Here is a 21,950-nt window from a genome sequence, read left to right as displayed (position 1 = left end):
TCCCAGGGCCTGATAATAAGGTTATCCCATCTGATGTGTGATAGCTCCTTTCTCCGCTTGAAAGGGCTTTTTAAATACAGAGGGCTTCATTTGTTAGAGTTGCTCTTACCAGATTTTTCTTCCAGCAGGTTCCTTTTACAGAAGTACAGAAATTAATACTAACATTAGGTTTTTTCCCCTCTAAGTTAATGTTTGATTATGTTGCTTAAGATAACGCTGATTACATTCCCTGTCCCTTACAAAGAAGTGTTGAATCTTGTCCAGAACACCTTGTCTTTTGCATAATATACTGGACACAATCACAGCCAACTATTGATGGAACGTTTTCCTATCAGTCAGGACATATAATGCTGTCCATTTACATTTGGACACAGTATTAAGTGCTTTTAAGTGCTGACCTTTCAGGCTCAGTGAATGACTTTGTGTTGACACCTGTTGGCCACCAACACAAAGACCATTTATGTGTAATAAATATCATCTGAATGGATTTGGCAGGACTTGAATGAGTTATGCCACACAATTCATTAAGGAAAATGAAATTCCGATAATGAATACATTTAATATTGACGTGTAAATTAACCCAGAATTGATGTTGTGATAAATCTACGAGGCCGCCATCGTTTCATTTCCTCTGAGGACAAAAGCTGCGGAAGCTGATGCTGAAGTAGACGGGTTTGGGTTTGAGTCATGATGCTGAAGCCGCTTCCACCTCACCTTCATCCAGTTTTCTTTTTCATTCTCTAAAGTCATATACAAACAGACATCCCATCCTTAAGCCTCAAAATATACTAGTCTATTAACTTATGATTTGGGGCTAATCTGTGTCATTGTAAAGTTAAATGTAAACCAAAGGGATGTGATTTATCTTCTGCTAAGTGCAGTTTATCTTGTTGTGTAGAGGATAAATCAATATACTGTCAAGTCCATAAGTACTTGGACAGTGACACATATTGTGTAGCTGAAAGTGCTGTAGTCTGGACTTTTATTTGTCGTTTAAGGGGTTTAACAAAATATTGCATTAACCGTTTAGAAATTACAATCATTATACACAGTCCCTCCATTTTCAGAGGCTCAGAAACTAACAAACAAAGATCAATGGCAGATCCAGAAAAAATGGAAGGGGGAAAGAGCAAAATTAATACTATAAATGTTTCAAATCACTTAGAAGTGTAATTTTGTATTATCATACACTAATAAAATGAATATGAAATAACCTCATTAATATGATCACTTTTGGAACCGAATCAAAGAATTTTTCTTTAATGAGGTTGTCCTCAGTTATGTCATTGAATTTAATTGCATTCCAAATAATTTTAAATTAGAAACAACAGGATACAGTCGAGGTATTACATTACCATGTATAATAACTACACCTATTATGATATAATATGTATTTGTTATCATTGAAAATATTTAATAACACATTACTTTTATTAAAACAAAAATACTAGAAGATTTATGCTTCAAAACTTAAACTATATTAGGGCACCTGTAAGTAAATCCGCCATTACAAAATCATTGTAAAAATGAGGATTGTGTTTAATACTCGTCTGCAGTGGAACTGGGTCACTGCTGATAGAAGGAACAGAATAGATTCTGAAGTGTACAGATCTATCCTCCCTACTCATATTCACATAAATGATGAAAAACTGATAGGTCAGAAATAGATAATGACCCAAAACATACTGTAGAAGTGTTGAGCCGCATTATGCAATAAATTCCCATTATGTCATAAAAATTCAAAATGTAATAAGAATGTCACGTCATCTTGTAATAAAGCCGCATTATGTAATAAACTGACGCATTTTGTAATAAACTACCTCAATGCATTATGTAGTAAATTTTTTTTGCATTATGTAGTAAGTTATTACAATTTGAGAAATTTATTACAAAATGCACTTGACACATTTTTATTTTCATCTTTAAACTGTGTGGTTAAAGTTGTGATTCCATTACCTGTAGCTCCTGTGACTAATTTCTTCTAAATTGCTCTGAAATTATATTAATTTGGATTGTTATTACATAATGAACCATGTTATTACTTTTTTTTTTTTTAATAAAAATGTGTCAAGTGCATTTTGTAATACATTTCTCAAATTGTAATAACTTACTACATAATGTGAAAAAATTTACTATATAATGCCTTGACGTAGTTTATTACAAAATGCGTCAGTTTATTACATAATGCGGCTTTATTACAAGATGACGTGACATTCTTATTACATTTTGAACTTTTATTACATAATGGAAATTTATTACATAATGCGGCTCAACAAGAAGCAACACAAGAGTGTTAGAAGATGAAGAAATGGAATGTTCTCCACCTGATCTAAACCCAATAGAACAAGATTTCAGTTCCTGAAGCCTAAGCTGAGGGAACAAAGACCCACAAAGGCCTAGCAAAACATCTACAGGGGGAAGCTCAGTGTTTGGTGACCTCCATGAGTTCCAGACTTAAACCTTTCTGAAGTGATTTATAGCCATTTATTGTAACAACTCCTGTCTGTGTTTTGCTTTGTTCCAGTAAAAGTCATGTATTTTCCTATATTTAATTCACTGATAATGTAGATTTTCATAAAAGCTCACATTAAAGTTGAAGGTTATTCTATCAGAAATACAGAAAACTGAAGAAAATGTGACTTTTTTCATCAAAATCTATCATTAACTGAACCTAAACCAAGCGTGTCCATCCACTGTCATTGATCCAACTCCATGGGTTTTACTGGTGAATCAATGTTGTAGAAGATAACAGTGTTTCCATGGTAACTACGGAGCCTCTGAATGACCATGAAAAGATGACAAACTGTATTTTACACCAATTATTTACATGTATTGATAGAATAAGTGGATCAACAAGTATTAAACAGTGTAGATCAGTAAATACCTCAGGTCGCCGGTGGATGTTTATGTCTTTATGGGTTAAATTTGGTTAAAAAAAAAGATCTGAAGAAGGTCTTAAAGGTTTGTCTGATACCTGAACATACACCGTTACCTGAACTCTGTGTGAATCTGTGAGTTTTTGCCGACCATCTCTGTCTGCTTCTGAATGTTTGTTTTTCCCTGTGGAATCAGCCGGCAGCAGATGAACGTCGTGGGTCTCGTCCTCACTCCATGGTGCGCTCCTTCACAATGCCCTCCTCCCAGCGGCCGCTATCAGTGGCTTCAGTCACCTCCATCTCCTCTGACAACTCCCCCTCCAGGCCCGGCTCAGATGGGTAACACCTGCTTCTCTGTTCTCCAGGGCATTTAATCCTCCCCTGTGTACTGTCCTCAGTCATCGTGCCCGAGCAGTCACAAATGTGTTTGTGGATTATTGTCTTGTCACAATTCCTATCTTTATGTAGATGCACAAAAGTATTGGAACGTATTGAATTTAGGTGTTTCTTTTCTAACAGGGGTCTGGGATACAAAACATTAATGGTGAATGTTATAATATACTTTTATATTGGGATAAATATCGTGGTATTGGTTAGTTTGGTTTAAATTATCTTTGCTTCCAAAATGCCTCAGAGATGGTTTTTACTTAATTTCTCTCAACATTGACAATGATTTTAAATGTTCTACCTCTAAATGTCTTAAATGTTTTTCATGCTTTGACTCTAAATCATAATTTTCTACCACAACTAACCATCTACTTTCTTCACATCTCCCATTAAACTTTTAAGGAAACACCGATGTTTATAAATTATATGGACAAAAATATTGGGACACATCATGGCTACAGCTATAAGATGTCCTGTTCATGAGGATTTGAGATAAAAACATCAATATTTCCTTAAATTTTAATGGGAAACACCTGAATTCAATGTGTCTGAATACTTTTGTCCATGTAGTTCAAGTTGATTGAATTGATTCTTATTTAACATTTGTACAGATTTTAGTTTGATTTTAATCCTGAGATGGTGTTCTTATGAGACATTTAACTCATATAGTTTTGTGCAAAATCTTAGGCCGCTTTTATCTTTGCTTGTCAAGGTTGAAATGAGCATACATAGTAGAAAAATGTGCGCAGCCTTAAAAGACACATAAAAAACTGAACTAAATGGGTTTAAAGATTAAAGTCACTATTTAATGTGATCTCTAACCCCATGACAAAAAGCAGCACAAACAGAAACATCTGACATGTGTTGAATGAAACCTGGTATGAAAGATCAGAAAAGGAATGCAATAAGTTTCATATTGTGCGAACAAAAGGGTTAGAAACATGTTAAGTGCAAATGGAGGTCTATAAATACAACCACTGTGGTTTATAGAAGCTTTTTTTACCTGAAACTTCAAGTTTTTTTCTGCTGTTCATACTTCACATATATCAGACTGGCTCTACAGTTGCAGAAAAAATTATTAGACCACCACTTGTCTTCAGTTTCTTCTTCATTTTCATGCCTGGTACAACTAAAGGTACATTTGTTTGGACAAATATAATAATAACAACAAAACTAGCTCTTAATAGTTTAAATTCAGAGCTGATATCTATCCATTTTCCATGGTTTTCTTGACAATAACCAAAATCACTTCAGTTCTTACATCAATCTATGGCATTGTACTGACAAAAACAGTGCTTTTAGGCATTCCATGTTTTCTTTTCTGTCTGTTTTAGTCACATGATACACACAGGAGTTAGTACTTGATTGCATAACCATTGTTTTTGATGACTTTTGATGGTTTAATCATTTTTTCTGCAACTATAAATACAGAGACTGAGAGATGCATATGAATGGACAATAGAAGTTTAATGAACCAAGACTTAACTTTGCTTCCCAAATGCCTTAGAGAAGATTTTTATTTAATTTCTCTCAACATTAATTTAGTTTTTTAACCATGACTATGATTTTAAATGTTCTACCTCTAAATTTCAAAAATATTTTTCATGCTTTGTACATAATAATTAATATAACTAGAGGCACTCGGAGAGCGCAGACCTCCGCCAAGGCTGATCAGTGCCCCCCCCCGTGGGCCCCCCCACGCCAAGGAGGTTATGTTTTTGCCAGGGTTTGTTTGTCTGTCTGTCTGTCTGTTTGTCTGTCCATTAGTGTGCAACATAACTCAAAAAGTTATGGACAGATTTTGATGAAATTTTCTGGTCTGCGCCCCCCCCCGTGGGCCCCCCCACCCCCGATCACCACCAAAATTTAATCATTTATTCCTTATCCCATTTCCAACAAACCCTGAAAATTTCATCAAAATCTGTCCATAACTTTTTGAGTTATGTTGCACACTAACGGACAGACAAACAAACAAACAAACCCTGGCAAAAACATAACCTCCTTGGCGGAGGTAATAAACACTTCGGAAGAAAAATCTCCCATTTAACTTTAAGGAAATATTGATGTTTGTAAACTATATGGACAAAACTATTGGGACACATCATAGCTGCAGCTATAAGATGTCCTGTTCATCACATTAGAACTTTAATGAACCGGGACTTCTGCACAGTACTGTAATATTTATGGGACTTCTTGTTAATATCCTGCAGGTTTGCTCTAGAGCCTCTCCTCCCAAAGAAGCTGCACACGAAGTCTCAGGACAAGCTGGACCGAGACGAACCGGAGAGAGAGCGTAAAGAGAAAAAGAAGGAGAAGAGAAACAGCAAGCACCAGGAGATGTTTGACAAAGAGATGAAGACCACGGAGATCCCTCTGCAGCCCACTGAAGCTGTCATACTGTCAGAGACGGTACTGAAAAAGTGTCCTCTACAAGGATTTAATTCTCCACTTGCCCCAGTCCATTTTCCTCTGTTTTCTTTTCTAACCCTCCTCTTCTCTCAGCTTTGTGTTCCCATTTCTCTTCTAACCACCCCTATAATTTATTTTTTTACTTTCCCTCTTCTTTTTTTTTTTTTTCTTTCCCACCCTACACAGCTCTTCTTTGTTCTGTCTTTTCACTTCTTGCCTCAATAACAGCAGAGCCTGTGATGGAGTTTTGTTTTTTTTTTGGTAGTATATCAGCATGTCAACAAAGACAATAAAATTGCACCGCATTTCCAAAAGGCAGGTGGGAAAAAAATAACTGTATCAATAGACGATCTCCCAAACACACATGCATATGTCATCTTTTTCATTTCATGTTTTAGTTGATGAATCCACAGTGGATTGTCAAATAAACGGGTGAAAACGGGGCAAATGAGCTCAAAGATGAACACAGAAACTGGAAAACAGTAGTGGAGGAAGTATTTCGATCAATAAAAATACCAATTCCAGCAAAAGTATTATAGTTGAAGAATAAAAACTGAAACCCAAGTGTAGTAGGTGGTCCCTGTCAGTGTTTTACTTTTAGATAGGTTTCTGGATTCATGTTACTACTGCATTAATGTGTATGTTCCATTTTATTGCTGTACATGTTTGTTTGTTTGTTTTTTGTTTGTTTGTTTTGTTTTTTGTTTTTTGTTTTTCAGTTATTTTTTATTGAATTTTTTACAGCAATTGTGCAAAAAAAATGTCTAAACAGTAGGAGTTGTTGTTTTAATACAGAACAGAACATACAAAAAACACACATACAAAACAAAACAAAAGAAAAATCACAAAACAAGCCACTTATCCTTCTGGACAAATGTAACAGAGTTTGTGAGATGCAAACTTGCACTTAAACATAAGTACAAAATATCACAGAGAAAAGAAAAAAAAAAGGAAGTATAAATATGCATATATACCTATATACATACATATACTGCTGTACATGTTTATAATTGGTTTAAGATTAACTACTTATACAACTACAAAGTTTAATCTACGCCAACACTTCCTATTCTACAGTCTGCAATCATCATACTGGTGCCACAATCCTGTAAAAAACACATATCAAGTCAAATTTCCATAAATAGTGGATTAAAATTTGTAATTTTCTCCTCTAAGCTGTTCTGGAAAAGAGGGTATAAACTTACCTAAAATGGAAATACTCAAGAATAACTCCTTTGAATTTTGTGCTGGAGTACTTAAAGTGAGCATATGTCGTACTGATATTCCAAACTCTACCAGCAGGGGTCAGTCTGGTACCAGAACACACTTCAATCCAAAACCACTAATGAATAATCCCTATGTATCCACAGACTGTATCAGTTACTAAATAAAGTATAAAGCTCATTGTTTACACACATCTGTAGTATGGTATCATCAAGTTTTCTTCTTCAAACTAAAACTCGTAGACACTTATTTTAACAGCTGCTCAAAATAAATCTATCGTATAATTTTCATGTGCTGCATCAGCTGATAGTTTACATTATGGCTCTGTTAGCTTAGCTCTGTTAACTTTGTTCTGTTAGCCTAGCTCTGTTTTTAGACTGAAAACCGCCACAGTAAAACCACAAATCACTTCTGTTTTCTGTTTGGTTTGTGTTGTCAATAACTGAACTAAAGATCTGTTTGGAATCCAACAAACAAGGTCAGAACTGTCACAGTTTAGTCTGAACCATGGATCAACAAACAGCAGCTTAGCAAAGATACAAACATCCCATAATAACTTTATACCTTCATAAGCCTCAGAATCAAACTCGTGTAGAAGAAACGCTGCCATTTCAGCATCAAACTCCATTCTTGACATTTACAGCTGAGTTCCTCTATTTTTATCACTTCTTTTCTTTGACTCTAAAAGTTTTTTTTGTTTGTTTTTGTTTTTTAAACTTGTCTTGTCCAGCATCATAACAGCAGAATGGTGGCCTGGCTGCCTTTTTGTGCTGAACAAATTTGCTTTGCCGAGGGAAACTTCATAAAGTATATGAGACTCCCCTTGATATTCCACTGTCTTTATTTTGAGTTTTGTTGAACCACATTTTGATGCCGGACCTGACATGAAGGAACAGGAGGGAGGAGTAGAAAGGGGGAAGAGAGAAGGGGAGAGAGTGAAGGGGGAAGAAAAAGGAAGAGCAAAGTGGCGAAGACCCTCACAAGAACATATCAACAATATTAACATAACCATGGTGATAATTATAATGGTAACAATAACTAGAACCAGAACTGAGTAAACTAGGCAGGTAAATAAATAAAATTACAATAAAATTAAATAAAATAAATAAAAGTTGTTTCTTAATGGTTCTCATCCCACCTGGTCACTTTCAGATGTTTTGGTCAAAGGCCTTATGTTGTTAATTTTCCTTCACCATGTTAGGCCAGCAGAGTGACTCACTACTCCCTCTAGTGGTCACATAAATCCCCCTGCCCGTCACTGGAAATAATTCAGTTCGTATCTCTACAATCTAGTACATTCACATCTTTGGCAGAACGTCATAGCTCTTAATTCTAAACACTATTGATAATTTGAGGTCATAGTTAGTATTTCAAAGTATAGATACTACATGCAGCCCCTTTGAGTAGCTTCAGTTTCTCCATTAACATCTCCTTGTACTTTTAATGGTCCTCTCGTACTGTCGTCAGGCTTGTATTTTAACATTCTGACAGTCGATCTCTGGAACTGTTTTGCATCCATCTCACTCTATTGTATTTCCTGCACTAGTGTTTCATTCATGCTCAGACCTGTCTCTGCATCTCTTTTCCCTTCACCCTAATTTTCCTTTCATCATGCATCATTTCTGCCATCTGACTCGCTGCTCCATTTCTCACTGCCGTCTCCACATCTTCATATTCCTACCCACCGCTGTGCTGGTGTCTCTCATCACCACTGCTGTGTGTCCATTAAAGCAGAGCGGTATCACAGGCTCTGTGGGATCGCTTGGTGGCTAACGGCATTCAGATAAGCAGAGGAATGGCATCCAATGGAGGCCCCCGGTAGCAGCCGAGCCGTCTGGCTTATGATGTGGGGTCTACGGCCTCAGGGTTCAAGAGTAGAGCACCTAGAGGGAGCTGCTGGTTTCCAAGCACCTGCACTGTCAGACAAGAATTTCAATTCCCTTATTTGTGCATTAACGTGAAAAAAAAAAAAAAAAATAGCCGTCTTGCCTGGAGAACAAATTTCACATTTGTTTTTTTAAAGACTCCAAAAAAAAAAATAACATCCCAGAATGAAATGTGCTGTTATTTTCAGTGTCTCCCTTGTGGCGAGCTGTTTGAGTTTGGCCAATTACGAAGTTGCTTGTTAATGTAGCCTACAGTGAGGAATAGCCCTGAGGACATATCTTTTCATATTCAAATTCCAGCCATAATAAAGCGGCAAGAACGCACTCTTGCATGCAAACAATTACTCGTAACCACAAATAAGACGTTGCAACTCTATGAGCACATTTATCCAAATGGTTTCTCCTTTAGGAATACAAATAGTCTCCTAAATATGTGTGCATGCACTTGCTAACCCCAGAGGAGGCGTCAAAACAACTTTAAGCGATCTTTTATTGTTTTATTATCTTCTGCTAAATTCCATCATAGATACAACTGTTCGCTCTCACAGTACCGTTTTGTTGACTCTGTGCAATTTTGGTTGTTTTACTGTGATGGCTCCCTAATGACCAGTGTTGTGAAAGTTACTTCCAAACTGTAATCCATTACAGATTACTTCTTCCTGTTATTTAAAAGTAATTCCTTACCTTACAATATTACTGTCTCAGAATTGTAATGCGTTACATGACTCCTATATTACTTTTGAGTTACATAGAGACACTCGTCATAAATGGCACATTGTCAGTAAAACCCAACCACCACCACCACACACATCCACCCCCCGAAATACATGTGGATGGATAGCTCAGTGAGTAACGCTACGGTCTATGATGTTCGAATCCCAGCAGAAATGCTTGCATTTTTTTCCCAACATTTTACATGTTCAAACAGGGGGCAGGGCACCGAGGACGCTGGTAGATAAATCTGCAATCGATAAAGAATTCTAACTAGTCATAGAAACGTTAGCTTACCTTGTCATTGCTGATTACATGGCTCATGCTAACTAGCTTCTGTAAAGCAGGGTTAGGGTTAGTAATGAGCATACGTCCATGTGGACAATGGACTGTCTTCTGGCGTCTTCACCCATTGGCTGAACACCAGCAGGAAATAGAACTTTCCTTAAGGTCCGACAGTCTTGTTGTTTTTGTTTTGTTTGTTTTTTTCTCATTTGAGTAATTAAATTATGGGCGACAAGCGCTATTGCACATGTACCGAGTAAAATATTACTGAAAATTGATCAGTAACGCTTTACACTACTGTGCTACAGCAAAAAGTAATCTGATACAGTAATGCATTACTTTTTTTATAGGTATATTTATTTTTTATTCAAGAAAGGAAATACAATATACAGTTGCGGAAAAAAAAATTATTTGACCACCCTTATTTTCTTCAGTCTCTTGTTCATTTTAATGCCTGGTCCAACTAAAGGTACATTTGTTTGGACAAATATAATGATACCAACAAAAATAGCTCATAGTAGTTTAATTTCAGAGCTGATATCTATTCATTTTCCATGTTTTCTTGATAATAACCAAACAAACTTCAGTTCTTATATCAATAGCTATGGCATTGTACTGACAAAAACAGTGGTTTTAGGCATTCCATGTTTTCTTTTCTGTCTGTTTTAGTCACATGATACACACAGGAGTTAGTACTTGATTGCATTACCATTGTTTTTGATGACTTTTGATGGTCTAATAATTTTTTCCGCCACTGTATGTGTCATGTTTGCTTGGATATGATGCATTACTTTTGTTACTCCCAACACTGCTAATGACTGATGCTCTGAGTCCCTGACGGCACCTATGTTTTTGTCTAATCACCACAGATCAGCCCCTTGCGGCCACAGAGGCCGAGGAGTCAAGTTCTCAACCAGCTGGGCGGAGACCGTCGGCTCTCGGTGTCCCCCGGACCCCCGTCTGCATCCTCCAACTCCACCTCCTCACCGGGACCCCCACCCATCACCCCCAGGAACAAACCCTCCTTTAGCCTCCACGCCATGTCCAGTAAGAACAAACTCCCACTGCCTTCAGATCACACTCCAGAGCCTGTGCAATCTTTGTGCTTCAGGAGATTCTGTTCTGCTCTCTGTTCTACTTCTTGCATCACTGTTGCCACATGTGTCGGTCCATGTGATGATGCGCTGTATCTTTAAACCCTCAGGCTGCATGTGTTATTAGCAATATTTCTTTAAATTGCCATATGCATCCCACCTGCCAGAACCACAGATTCAGCTGTAAAATGCTCTGTGTTGGTGCTGATGTGAACACCACATTCACACCTAGTCAACTCCGTGTGTTCGGATACTATTTAAAGTGCCATAATGAACTGCGAAAAGCTGCTTTTGCAACTTCATTTTATTAGAGATGACAACTCTGCATGGTGATGCACAGTCGGAAGATGTGGTCTGGGTTATTATGCGTCTTTCATATAGAAAGTGAAACAGTTGAGCTGATCAGTGATTTCACTCCAGGATCTTTAAAGATTTGTATCTGAAAATCTGGAGTTTGAGTCATTAAAATGCACCGTGGATAGTGTAGTGTTGAAGTGCAGGGCTGTGGTAGTTTACAAAACAAGGCTGAACCTGCTGAACCTGTGAATGTGCAAGTAATAATTTTTAATTCCTTCATCGAATTAGAATAAAATTTGCTACTTTGGGATTACTTTTTTAAAGCTTTTTTTTAAACTCTTTTTATTGAAATTAGAACAATGACAATATAAAATATATATACATATACAGTCATATACAGTATCTAATATTTGTGATGCCAGAACAAGAACACTACACCTGCATTCACATGTGCACACACACACATAAAAAAAAAGGGGGGGGTTCTGCTTACTTACTTAACCCTACTATATAATGCACGTTTCGGCCCCGCCCTGTGTCCCGTTGATGTGTGATCGATGTTGCAGCATGGGAGGACATACGGGTACAAGGCCGCTGTTGCACCACAGGAGGGCGCTATCGTATAATGGCACCATGGGTACAATGCTGCTAGTATTAAAGTAATCTATAAATAAATAACTTTACATTATCTTTTAGTGAAAATTAGATTTCCTCCAAATTTAAGTGTTACATGTCTTCCAACAGAGCCTGATGAGCTGGAGGATTTTTGTTCTTCCAGTTTAACAGAATAAAGCATCGGGTCAGTAATGTCACAAACCTCAAAACAACACTCTGTTTAGTACTAAGGTCCACTCCTTAATAATGTAAGAAAAAATGATGGATATTTATTTAAAATTCTATTAGCAGCCTGTAAAAAGACTATTACCAAAACATGGTGCAGATTCAAACTACCTACAACTAACGACTGGCTACAAATTGTGAATGGAATATTTGAGTCGGAGATTCTGACTCATAGATTGAGGACTCAAGTTGAGCAGTGTTATGATAAATGGAAGAAATGGACAATTTTCATTTCAACGTCACATTACTAAACCCAGTTTTAAGTCACAAAGGTTTATTATGGTCAATGTATTCAAAATGTCCTTTATCTTTGTTTTGTATTGTACAGAAATCAAACAATAAAAATAAAGTGTAAAAAAATAAATAAAAAAGGTCCACTCCTGCTGGTTCCACACAGAGCATTATTGTTATTGGGTCTGGAGGGAGCTGTCTCTTAAAAATCTTAGACAAAGTCTCTTAAGTTTCAGTCCAATAGGTAGTGATGTTGGGGCATGTCCAAAATGTGTGTGACAGTGAAGCTGAGCTCTGACCACAAAGATCGCTTAACCTTTTTTAAGCTTAAATGTCGAATTTCAGCTCTGATATGTTGTTCTTGTCCTTGTCCTCATCCTTGGAGATGAGGTAATGGTAGTTTTAACAAAACTAATACCAACATTAGTGTGTATCCTGCTAAATAAATGGAGTCTGTCTAGACATAGCCATTCTATTGTTACTGGTGTTGCATTCAGATTTGTCACAGTGACACTTACGACCTACATTCTCTGACGATTTTCCAAAAAACAGCACACATACACAGCAAAAATTATACCAACATTCTCATTAGTAGCATTTTTCAGCAACTGTGTCTTTTCAGTTACTACGATTAGAGTTTAATGACATAACAATGCTGTTTGTACGTAAGTGCTCCCTAATGGCGGTTAAAGGCTAAGCTATCATTACATTTTCCAGGTTCAGAGATTATAAAGCACACCTCCTTGTTCCAAACTCTCATTAAACTGATGGCACTTTTTCTTTGTTGTGAAGTCTCCCCTCTTTGTCTGTTCTGTCTTTTTATGCGATATACGTGGTTACCTCTGCTGTGTGTGATCTGCACTAGAGTCATCATTTTTATGCGTTACTGTGTCATCTGTGGAATCTTGATGCTAGGAAGACATGCAGTGATGCAAAGTAAAAGTGAAAATTCCCTTTTGGATGCATTAGAAAACAAAGAGTAGAATGTACGGATGATTTAGTTAAAATGTATGAAGTACAGTGTTGAGTACTTCTGAATTCTTCCCTTTAGCTCTTTTTTCCTTCACTACATTGAAACACTTATTTTAAGGGGGTGTAAGAGGATTTTCCATAAATAGGCCAAATGATCTATTTTCGGTCTCAGCCTACATTTTAAGCAAATCCTGATCCCGCTTGATGAGTTGCATGAGCTGATGAGCATCCTCTCACCCAGGTCTGGAGCTGAACGGGATGGGCGAAACCCCTCCTCCGCTGCCGGTGAAAGGCAGCACGGCTGATTACGGCAACCTGTTCGATAATCAAGACTTGACGAGTCCCTCGACGCCCCCGCCGCCCCCACCACATCAAAGGGTAGGTGTTTTAATTGGGCCAAGACAAGCTTTGTAATGACGCTCAGGCCTTATAATGAAACACGAAGGCGACGCTACGCTGCTCCTGACATGCAGGTCGCCATCATCATTTTTGGGCGTCCCCTACTTTCCCTTCCACCTTCCACCTTTACATCCTGTCTTAATGTTTCTCCATTCATATCTGTGTGGGTGTGTGCATGTTTCACTCTAACATTTGTGGATGTGCTGCGTTCATGCGTCATTTTTTTTGCAGCGTGTGTCACAGAAAAGTGTAGGCATTACTCAGTTAGCGGCGAGGGCCTCCACCCGCCTGTCCACCCCGCTGTTATTTATGCTCGTTCTCTTCAGCCGGCCCGCGGCTCAGACGTGATTGATTGGATGATTGCTTTACCTCTCACATCCATCAGGAGCTCTCCCGCTGTTAATCAGCAGCTCGTCTCTCCACACTCACCAACGTCTTCGCTAGCCGTCCTCTCGCCTCGCCACTCCGTTAACTAATCTTATTTATCCACTGTCACGGCCCGTGGACAGGTAGTAAAACGGAGCCCGGGCTGGCGGTGTGGCAGGAGGCTGACAGTAATGTAGTGAGAGCAGATGTTCACAGATTGAGTGACAGCAGCTCTTCATTTACAGTCCTTGACGGAGGCCGAGGTGAGGTCATCTACTAACATTAGTCCTTGTCTGTTCTCTCTGTTGGACTTGATGTGTTTTAAATGGGACGCGCAGCTTAACAGAAAAGCACCGGGAAAGCAGATACTAAAAAGTGCTGAACAGAACTGAAATGAGACATATCTGAAGAACATTAGCAGTGGAATGGTGCACTGTCCAGACAATTACACCACTCACACTGGAATTAAAAGTTTGACGTTTGGGCTGATAAGCTTCCTCGCTTTTCTGTCAAGAGCTAGTTGTGATTGATCCCACTGTTATTCCTGTTCGGTAAATGTTATTACTACCAGGCTAATTCTGTGTGTAATAGTTAGTCCTGGTGGCTTTGCTGGTTGTCTGGCAACCTCAGAGACTACGGCGACGCAACACCTAGGACTGTCACAATATTGAAATCTGAGTTTATGAATAATTGCCATTTTCTTAGCTTTATTCCACGACTGTAGCATGGTTATAATATTAGCTTAACCCCTAAAGACCCAAACATCCACCAGTGACCAAAGCATCTACTGATCTAAACTGTTTAACATCTGTTTATCTACTAATCTTATTAATACATGTAAATAATTGGTGTAAAATACAGTTTGTCATCTTTTCATGGTCATCAGATATGACCCATTTGGGCGTTCAGAAGCTCCATAGTTACTGTGGAAACACCGTCATCTTCTACAACATTGATTCACCAGTAAAACCCATGGAGTTGGATCAATGACAGTGGATGGAGACATTTGGTTTATGTTCAGTTAACCCTTTCATGCATAGTGGTCATTACAGTGGACAGCTATTCAACAGCTGTTCTCTGGTATTTTCATGGATTTTGTTGTTTTAGTTCCATATCAACCAACACAGTGGACACTTATGCATTATCTCATACACTGTAATTCATACCATTACTGTAACTTTGCTGTTATTGATAAACCTGATCTCCAGTAACATGTTTGAGTATAAATCAAGTGCTGATTGTTATTAGACTGTAATTAAAAGTTTATTTTTTGAGCAAAAAGTTTTGGGGTTTTTTGCATATTATCTCCATGAAATGAGTAATAACTAGTATTAGAGTATGTTAATATATGAGAAAAAATAAGATTAGCAGCATTAAAAATGTTTTTATTTCATAGTTTTCACACAGTATATCAGTAAATTCATGTTTTTTTGCTTCATAAATTAAATGCATGGTGTCCAGCTGAGCGGACATTTTTGTAACTCCATAAAAAATAGGTTCATTAAAAAAATTTCAGTCACATTGGGTTTTTTTTTCATGCCTAAAGATGAATAAAAACACTCAGGAAAAAAAATCGTGACAAAGGTTTTCATAATTCATGCATGAAAGGGTTAATGATAGATTTTACTGAAAAAGTCATTTTTTCTCCATTTTGATATAATAACCTCTAAATTTAATTTGAGCTTTTATGAACATCTACATGATCACTGAATTAAATATAAGAAAATACATGATTTACACTGAAAATACGCAAAATAAAGAGGATAATATTACAATAAATGGTAATAAATATAAATAATGATAAATGACAGTGGGTGGAGACACTTGGTTTATGTTCAATTAAGGATATATTTTACTGAAAAAGTCTAATTTTCTTCAGTTTTCTGTGTTTTTGATATAGTAACCCTCAACTTTAATTTGAGCTTCAATGAAAATCTTCAATATCACGAAATGAAATACACAAAAATATGTGATTTTCACTTAAAAATGCAAAATACAGAGCATTATATTAGACTAAGAGAAGTTAAATATAGAGAAAAACTATTTTGGAATTGCCACAAAAGTAGCACTGGGTCTTTATGGGTTAAATATAGATATGCACTGTATGAAGAGGGAGAATTTTGGAACTTAGACAATTAATTTGTCGCTGCTAAGTGACCATGAAATGAAAAGTAGACCAAGGTAAAAATAAATAAATAAAAACAATTTCCATTGTAGAAGAAGAGTGTGACAATGAGATGACAACATTAAAAGAGCACTAGTCAAACACTGGAAAAACATGTGGAAATAATGATAAAACATGTTGCTTCTGTTAATTTCATCCAACTGTTTTTATAAAGATGAATGAAAACTGTTACCTCAACTATCACAATTACCTCAAATTAATGAATATGATAATTATGTAATAATAGCATCATAGTCTGATCCAAAATCCTCCTGTAAAACTACAAAATGTGATTGTTTTAACATCTTTTGCATCATTTTGTGCTAAGCTTACCATCTGAAGACTGATATTTATGAGCCTAGAAATGTGATGATCCAATATTTGTGACATAAAAATGTAAATGTTGCAATAGAAATATGACTTGAGTTTAGAAGAATAGCCTTTTTGCAGCAAAATATTTCCATACATGCCATTAGCGATATATTTGGCCCATAAAATCAGTCTGAATATTCCAGTTAATTTTGTTTAGGTCTGGTATATTTCCTGAAATGTTGCTTTATTTGTTTTAGGGAATAATTAAGCCTGTTCTGCAGTGATATTAGCTTGAACTCTTGAGGCTTGATTCATCATTTTTTCCTGTTTACACCTGATTTTTGGATGCTAATAATAATAATAATAATTGTAATGTTTTTGCAGCACATGCCCCCTCCGCTGCCTAGCAAGACCCCTCCGCCGCCACCTCCCAAGACCACAAGGAAACAGGCCTCCATCGATTCAGGAATTGTACAGTGAACAAAGACGCTGACAGTCGGACCAAAACGACACTGACAACACAACAAAAACAACATCAGCAGTTACCGCGGTTGCTTTTACCCACACATTCCTCGCTCTCTGTCCCAGTTTGACAAGATGAATACCTCACCGCGGCCCGCCCCCTCTTATCCTTGTCTGTTTTTATTCTTTTCCTTTTTTTTTTTTTTTTTTTTTTTTTTTTTTTTTTTTAACTTTGCTTTCAGTTTGACGACGACGCAGTCTGCAGCAGGGAACATGTCGCACAGATGAGTAGTCACTGAATTTGTAGATGCTGTCAACAAGCGACGCCACGGCAAGACTTTATTGGACATGAGATTGTGTTCAGACAGATAAGCTTGGACCAACAGCTTTGCCAAACTGACCCACTCTCACGTATACGAGAGCACATAGCTCATTAAATACCACATCGCCTTTATTCATATTTCCACTATGTACAGAGGTTTGTATATATGATTTTATTTTATTTCTTTTTTTTGTATGTGGTTGGATCATGATTCTTTTTGTATTAACGTATCTTTAGATTACGTGGCATTTATATCAAACAAAAAGGGCTTGTAGGTTTGGAATTGACAGGGACTATATAGACTTGGTATGTGAGAACCTATCACTGATTTTATTGGCAGAACTGGTGTTTTGGAGTGCACATACGACTAACTCCACCACTTTATCATTGTCTAGACGTCGTCCTTGATTGCTGTAACCTTGGATTTCAATAACATTTGACTGTTTCCAATTCACTACTGACATGACTTCTGAATAAACTTTCCAATGTATGTATTTTTAAAAAATAAATAAATAAATAAAAACATCTCAGCCTCATTATTTTGTCTACACCGAGAGGAGCTGAAAATAGATGTGAGTGTTTCCACAATTCAGAAATCCAAAACAAACTGGCAATCTGTACGTGTTCCCTCACTTCAACTAAACGCCGAAGAGTAATGAAGCTTTCCGCCTCCGTGATTGACAGCCATCACAACACCGCCGCTTCATTACCAACACAACACAAATGGTTACGCCACAGGATGACTTCTGTATAGGCTAATGCAATCTCATTTCCATAATGGAGCTGCTCACAAACCTATCATTTCTCCTTTCAAAGCAGGAAGCCTGGATCTGGATTGTGGCCCATATTTTACAAATACTACACTAGTGCGGTTGAGCCAACAAAATCACAGGATGCACTTTTTCACTTGCTTCATTCTTTTTTATGGAATATGCTGAAGGTCAAACTCAGCATTCTGTCTTTAACACGATGGTTTCTTAACTGTGCTGTGCAGTAATAACCCGTCATGCACATAATTTAATGGGTTTTCATTAAATTCTGTTGTTTGAAAACTTGGATAGTTATAGATTGGGCGTCACAGCACTCCCATCCTCAACCGCTCTGTGCCTGATGAATTTAATGTATTTTGACTCCAAATGATTGGAGTTTGAACCATTAAGTCACTTTATAATTATCTGTTGTGCTGCAGCTTCAGAATTAATTACAGTTTAATTTGTTTCATAATATGTGCATTAGTTTGCGTGTCAGTGGAAAAACTCCTAATGGGAAATGACAGTTAACAGCAGAGCTTATGACATAGTAGAGGTTTTAAAAGAAGTTGAAAGCTAATCCTTTTAGCTGTACTTGGCATCTGTCTACACCTTTTTGATGACAGTATTATCAAAGACTATATTTTTAATTACTTCTTCATAATCAGTTTTAATAAGCAAAGGAACTTTAGATTTTCCCTTTTAAGTGTAGAGGGTTTGCACTGACATCGGTGAGGATGAGACGAAAAACATCCCACAACACGATCTTTATAAGAACACACACTGAAACCAGCAATGAAACATTAATACACAAAAAACATTGACGCTACTATACGCTGTGTACGATTAAAACATGACAAAAACAAAAAAAAACAGCTCTTTTTTTCCAGTTTTGGTAAAAGCATAAAGTTGGTCATTGTAGTTTACACTTTACTTACACACCATTTAATTACCTGCAAACATTACCCTTTCAATTTATTATTAGTTAAATAAAAACAAACAGTAATAGTAAAAAGCTTATTAAAACTACTAAGCTAGCAGCTAATATTACACCATTTACAAAATCAAGTACAGAATTTTACCTAAAAACACTGATAATTACAATCATTTTTAACATTAATTAAATAAAACTTTAGTAGAACGTTAACCAGAAAGTGTCTTACCCTGAACACCTGTTCCCTAACTTACTTACTTACAAGTGGTAAGCTAACAGCTATCATCATGTAAACATTTTATCTACAACAAAGTCAAAAGAAAACGTCAAAGAAAAAATAGCTAAAAAAGTGTCTTACCAAAATTTAGAAAAAAAGAAAAATGTTAGCTAGAAAGTGTCTGACTCTTGACACCTGAGTTAATTACAATTATCTTATCAGTACTCAGCTAAAAGCCATCATTACTGTCATTTTTATTTCTAAGGATGGAATTTCAGCTAAAAAATATCATACAAATGCTGATATTATTTACTGCTAGCATCCCAGTGGTAAGGTAAGGTATTTTTTATTAGTAGCTAATTACTTAGTTAATGTTAGTGATAAGATTTGGGCATTTTCAATGAACTTTTTAGTTATGTTTTTATGTGATAGGTAGAAAACACATTTTGTCTTTTAATTCTACTTTCTTTTTAATCTAACTTATTCTTATCTACTTTACACTGCATTTATTTATTTGTTGATTGTTGATGTGGTATGACTGTTTTTGTAGAGCGGTGACCGCATTCTGTATTCTGAATTTCCCCTCGGGATTAGCTCCCCAATAGTAAACAAACTGCTAATATTCTGCAATCATTTTATCAGTAATTAAGAAAAAACAGTAGTAGCTAGACAGTGTCTCACTTTAGCTACCATACATGTATTTTATTAGCTATTAGTGTACTAAACAAAAGTCATATAAGTAAAAAATCTTTCACTTAAAGCGTCCAAATCTGATCACTGGCATTACCTACTCCATGTATTTAATAGCCGTTAGCTTACTACACTAAAAGCTAACATTACGTCATCATTTCTCTCAGTAGCTAGTTCTGTAAAAACATTCACTGGAAATGTCCAAATCTGATCACTAACATTAGCTACTGTGCATGTGTTTTGCTTGTTAGCAGTTAGCCCACTAGTAGCTATCAGTAAGCTACATAAGTGAATCTTTGAGGCTATTTTACAGCTGCGTCACATACCAAGGAGGAGTATTTCTACATAATTACAAAACTTTCCCATTTGAGACGTTTTTTGTGTTTTCACAGCGAGTTGAATATTGACATTTGACTAAATTCAGTAGGTTTCATCGCAGTGAGTTCCACCGATGTGCTTATCCTCTATATAAGTTTTTGTCAGTATTTCATGTGATGTTGTAATTCAGGACCGCAGGTTGAATATAGACTACATATCATTTTTACTGATTTCCAGCTGGTATCAGTGTACATTGGCTCGCAGCTGCTGTTACTTCTTGATTCTCCGTTCTGTCATTTCATCGTAGCTGGCACATTTTGTAAATGTATTTACAGACCCTGTTGTTCACACCACAAAAACTGGCTTGTGGGACCTTTTTAAAGTGTTTGCCCCAGGTGGCTGATATTCCTGTGCTCTCCTTTTCTGCTGACACTTTGTGAGTAGGTGTGAGCCTGAGGAGAAATGCTCAAACTCTAGCATCTGTTGTTTGCAAATTGTTTTTTTTTCCCCCCACATCTCAAGAAAGTTGGTTTTACAAAGCTCTTTTTGCCCTAATTAGAAACCTTGAAAGACATCTTTTTCCTTGGAGTTTTATTTGAGGGAAAAACAATCACAGGAGACCATGTGTGAGCTCATTTGTGAGTTTTGTTCCTTGTTTTACTTTATTAAACACCTCAGTACCCACTCTAAAAATGTAGGAATCAATGCTGTTTTTTAAATTCTACATAAATAGCCTACCTGAGGGGCACGAATTCATTGGAAAAAGGGTAAAGCAAGGGAAAATCATTCACCCTGCTGTCTAATCCATTTCCTTTTGTGTATATGCTTACCTAAACTCCCTTTTTGCTCATACAGTATGTATGTGTAGCTATTGAAACGCTGAAAATCCATTTAATCCTGCAGGGAACCCATCATTGTGAACATGTTAGCCCTGCAGAGTACGAGGTACAGCATGTGCACTATAGGTGTCTTTTATTTGATCATATAGTATCTGTCTAGGTGATAAATTGCTCTCCAAACACACAAAGAAATGGAGTAGGTAATGTTCAATAAAAATGCAAGTTTTTACCGTGATACAATTTTATTTTTTTCTCCATGATTCTTCCAGTTTTTCTACATATTTCCACCTTCCTCTGCTCCGGTAAAGACCTTTCCACTTGGATCAGTGCAGGTCCATTCACTGCTTTGAAAAACCAAAACACATTAAAGCTTTTTTTCAGCGCTAATGTGCGTTCGACCCGCTGCATGCGAACTGGAAGCTCAAATCGTTGGAATTCATTTCTTTAATTGATTCCATGTTAAACAAACGCAGAGAGCAAAGGTGCCACATGAGGAAACGAGCAACCATTAATGTCCAGTAGTTTTACAACCGTCCCTGAACACCGATCAATGACGCACAACCCACAATTAAGCAGCTAAACGCATCGGGATTCAGATCAGTGATTCTGTATGCTGCTGGGTAGGGTACATCCGAATTTTGCTTTTATTTCTAATGTGAATCGGCAAAATTAACTGCAGAAAATATCCCCAACACTAGTAAAAGTTCTGCATTCATGTTCAAGTATGTAAGTATTGTGCAGTAAAATGGTCCCTGTTGTTGTTTTTTTTTTTACTGTGATATGTTGCTTTTGCATTCAGGTTTTTGCTAAATGAATGTATGTGTTGCATTTTGCTGCTGAACATGGTTAAGATTAGGCTCATTTCAGCCAATTTTAAGATGCTTTAATTGACAGCACTGAACCATATTTGATAAAATCATCATGTTTAGAGTGTCACAGTTCTGTGTGTCGAAAAATGTCATATTT

At 36.8% G+C, this 21,950-nt stretch overlaps 1 protein-coding gene across 3 annotated transcripts in view; it reads left to right on the top strand.

The window, feature by feature from the left end:
- Positions 1-17,754, top strand: part of dock1 (dedicator of cytokinesis 1) — a 506,089-nt gene extending 488,335 nt beyond the window's left edge. For all 3 annotated transcript variants that reach the window (XM_030163232.1, XM_030163231.1, XM_030163230.1), the window contains 5 exons: positions 3,073-3,215; positions 5,474-5,672; positions 10,648-10,825; positions 13,454-13,590; positions 16,838-17,754. In XM_030163232.1, coding sequence (XP_030019092.1) covers positions 3,073-3,215; positions 5,474-5,672; positions 10,648-10,825; positions 13,454-13,590; positions 16,838-16,933 — 753 coding nt within the window. In that variant the 3' untranslated portion in view covers positions 16,934-17,754. The remainder of the gene's footprint in view (positions 1-3,072; positions 3,216-5,473; positions 5,673-10,647; positions 10,826-13,453; positions 13,591-16,837) is intronic.
- The last annotated feature ends 4,196 nt before the right edge of the window (positions 17,755-21,950 follow it).

The sequence above is a fragment of the Sphaeramia orbicularis genome, chromosome 19, assembly GCF_902148855.1.
Source record: "Sphaeramia orbicularis chromosome 19, fSphaOr1.1, whole genome shotgun sequence".
NCBI lineage: Eukaryota > Metazoa > Chordata > Actinopteri > Kurtiformes > Apogonidae > Sphaeramia > Sphaeramia orbicularis.
The sequence above is the reverse complement of the archived record's forward strand: the minus strand, read 5'-3'. Positions and strand labels throughout refer to the sequence as shown.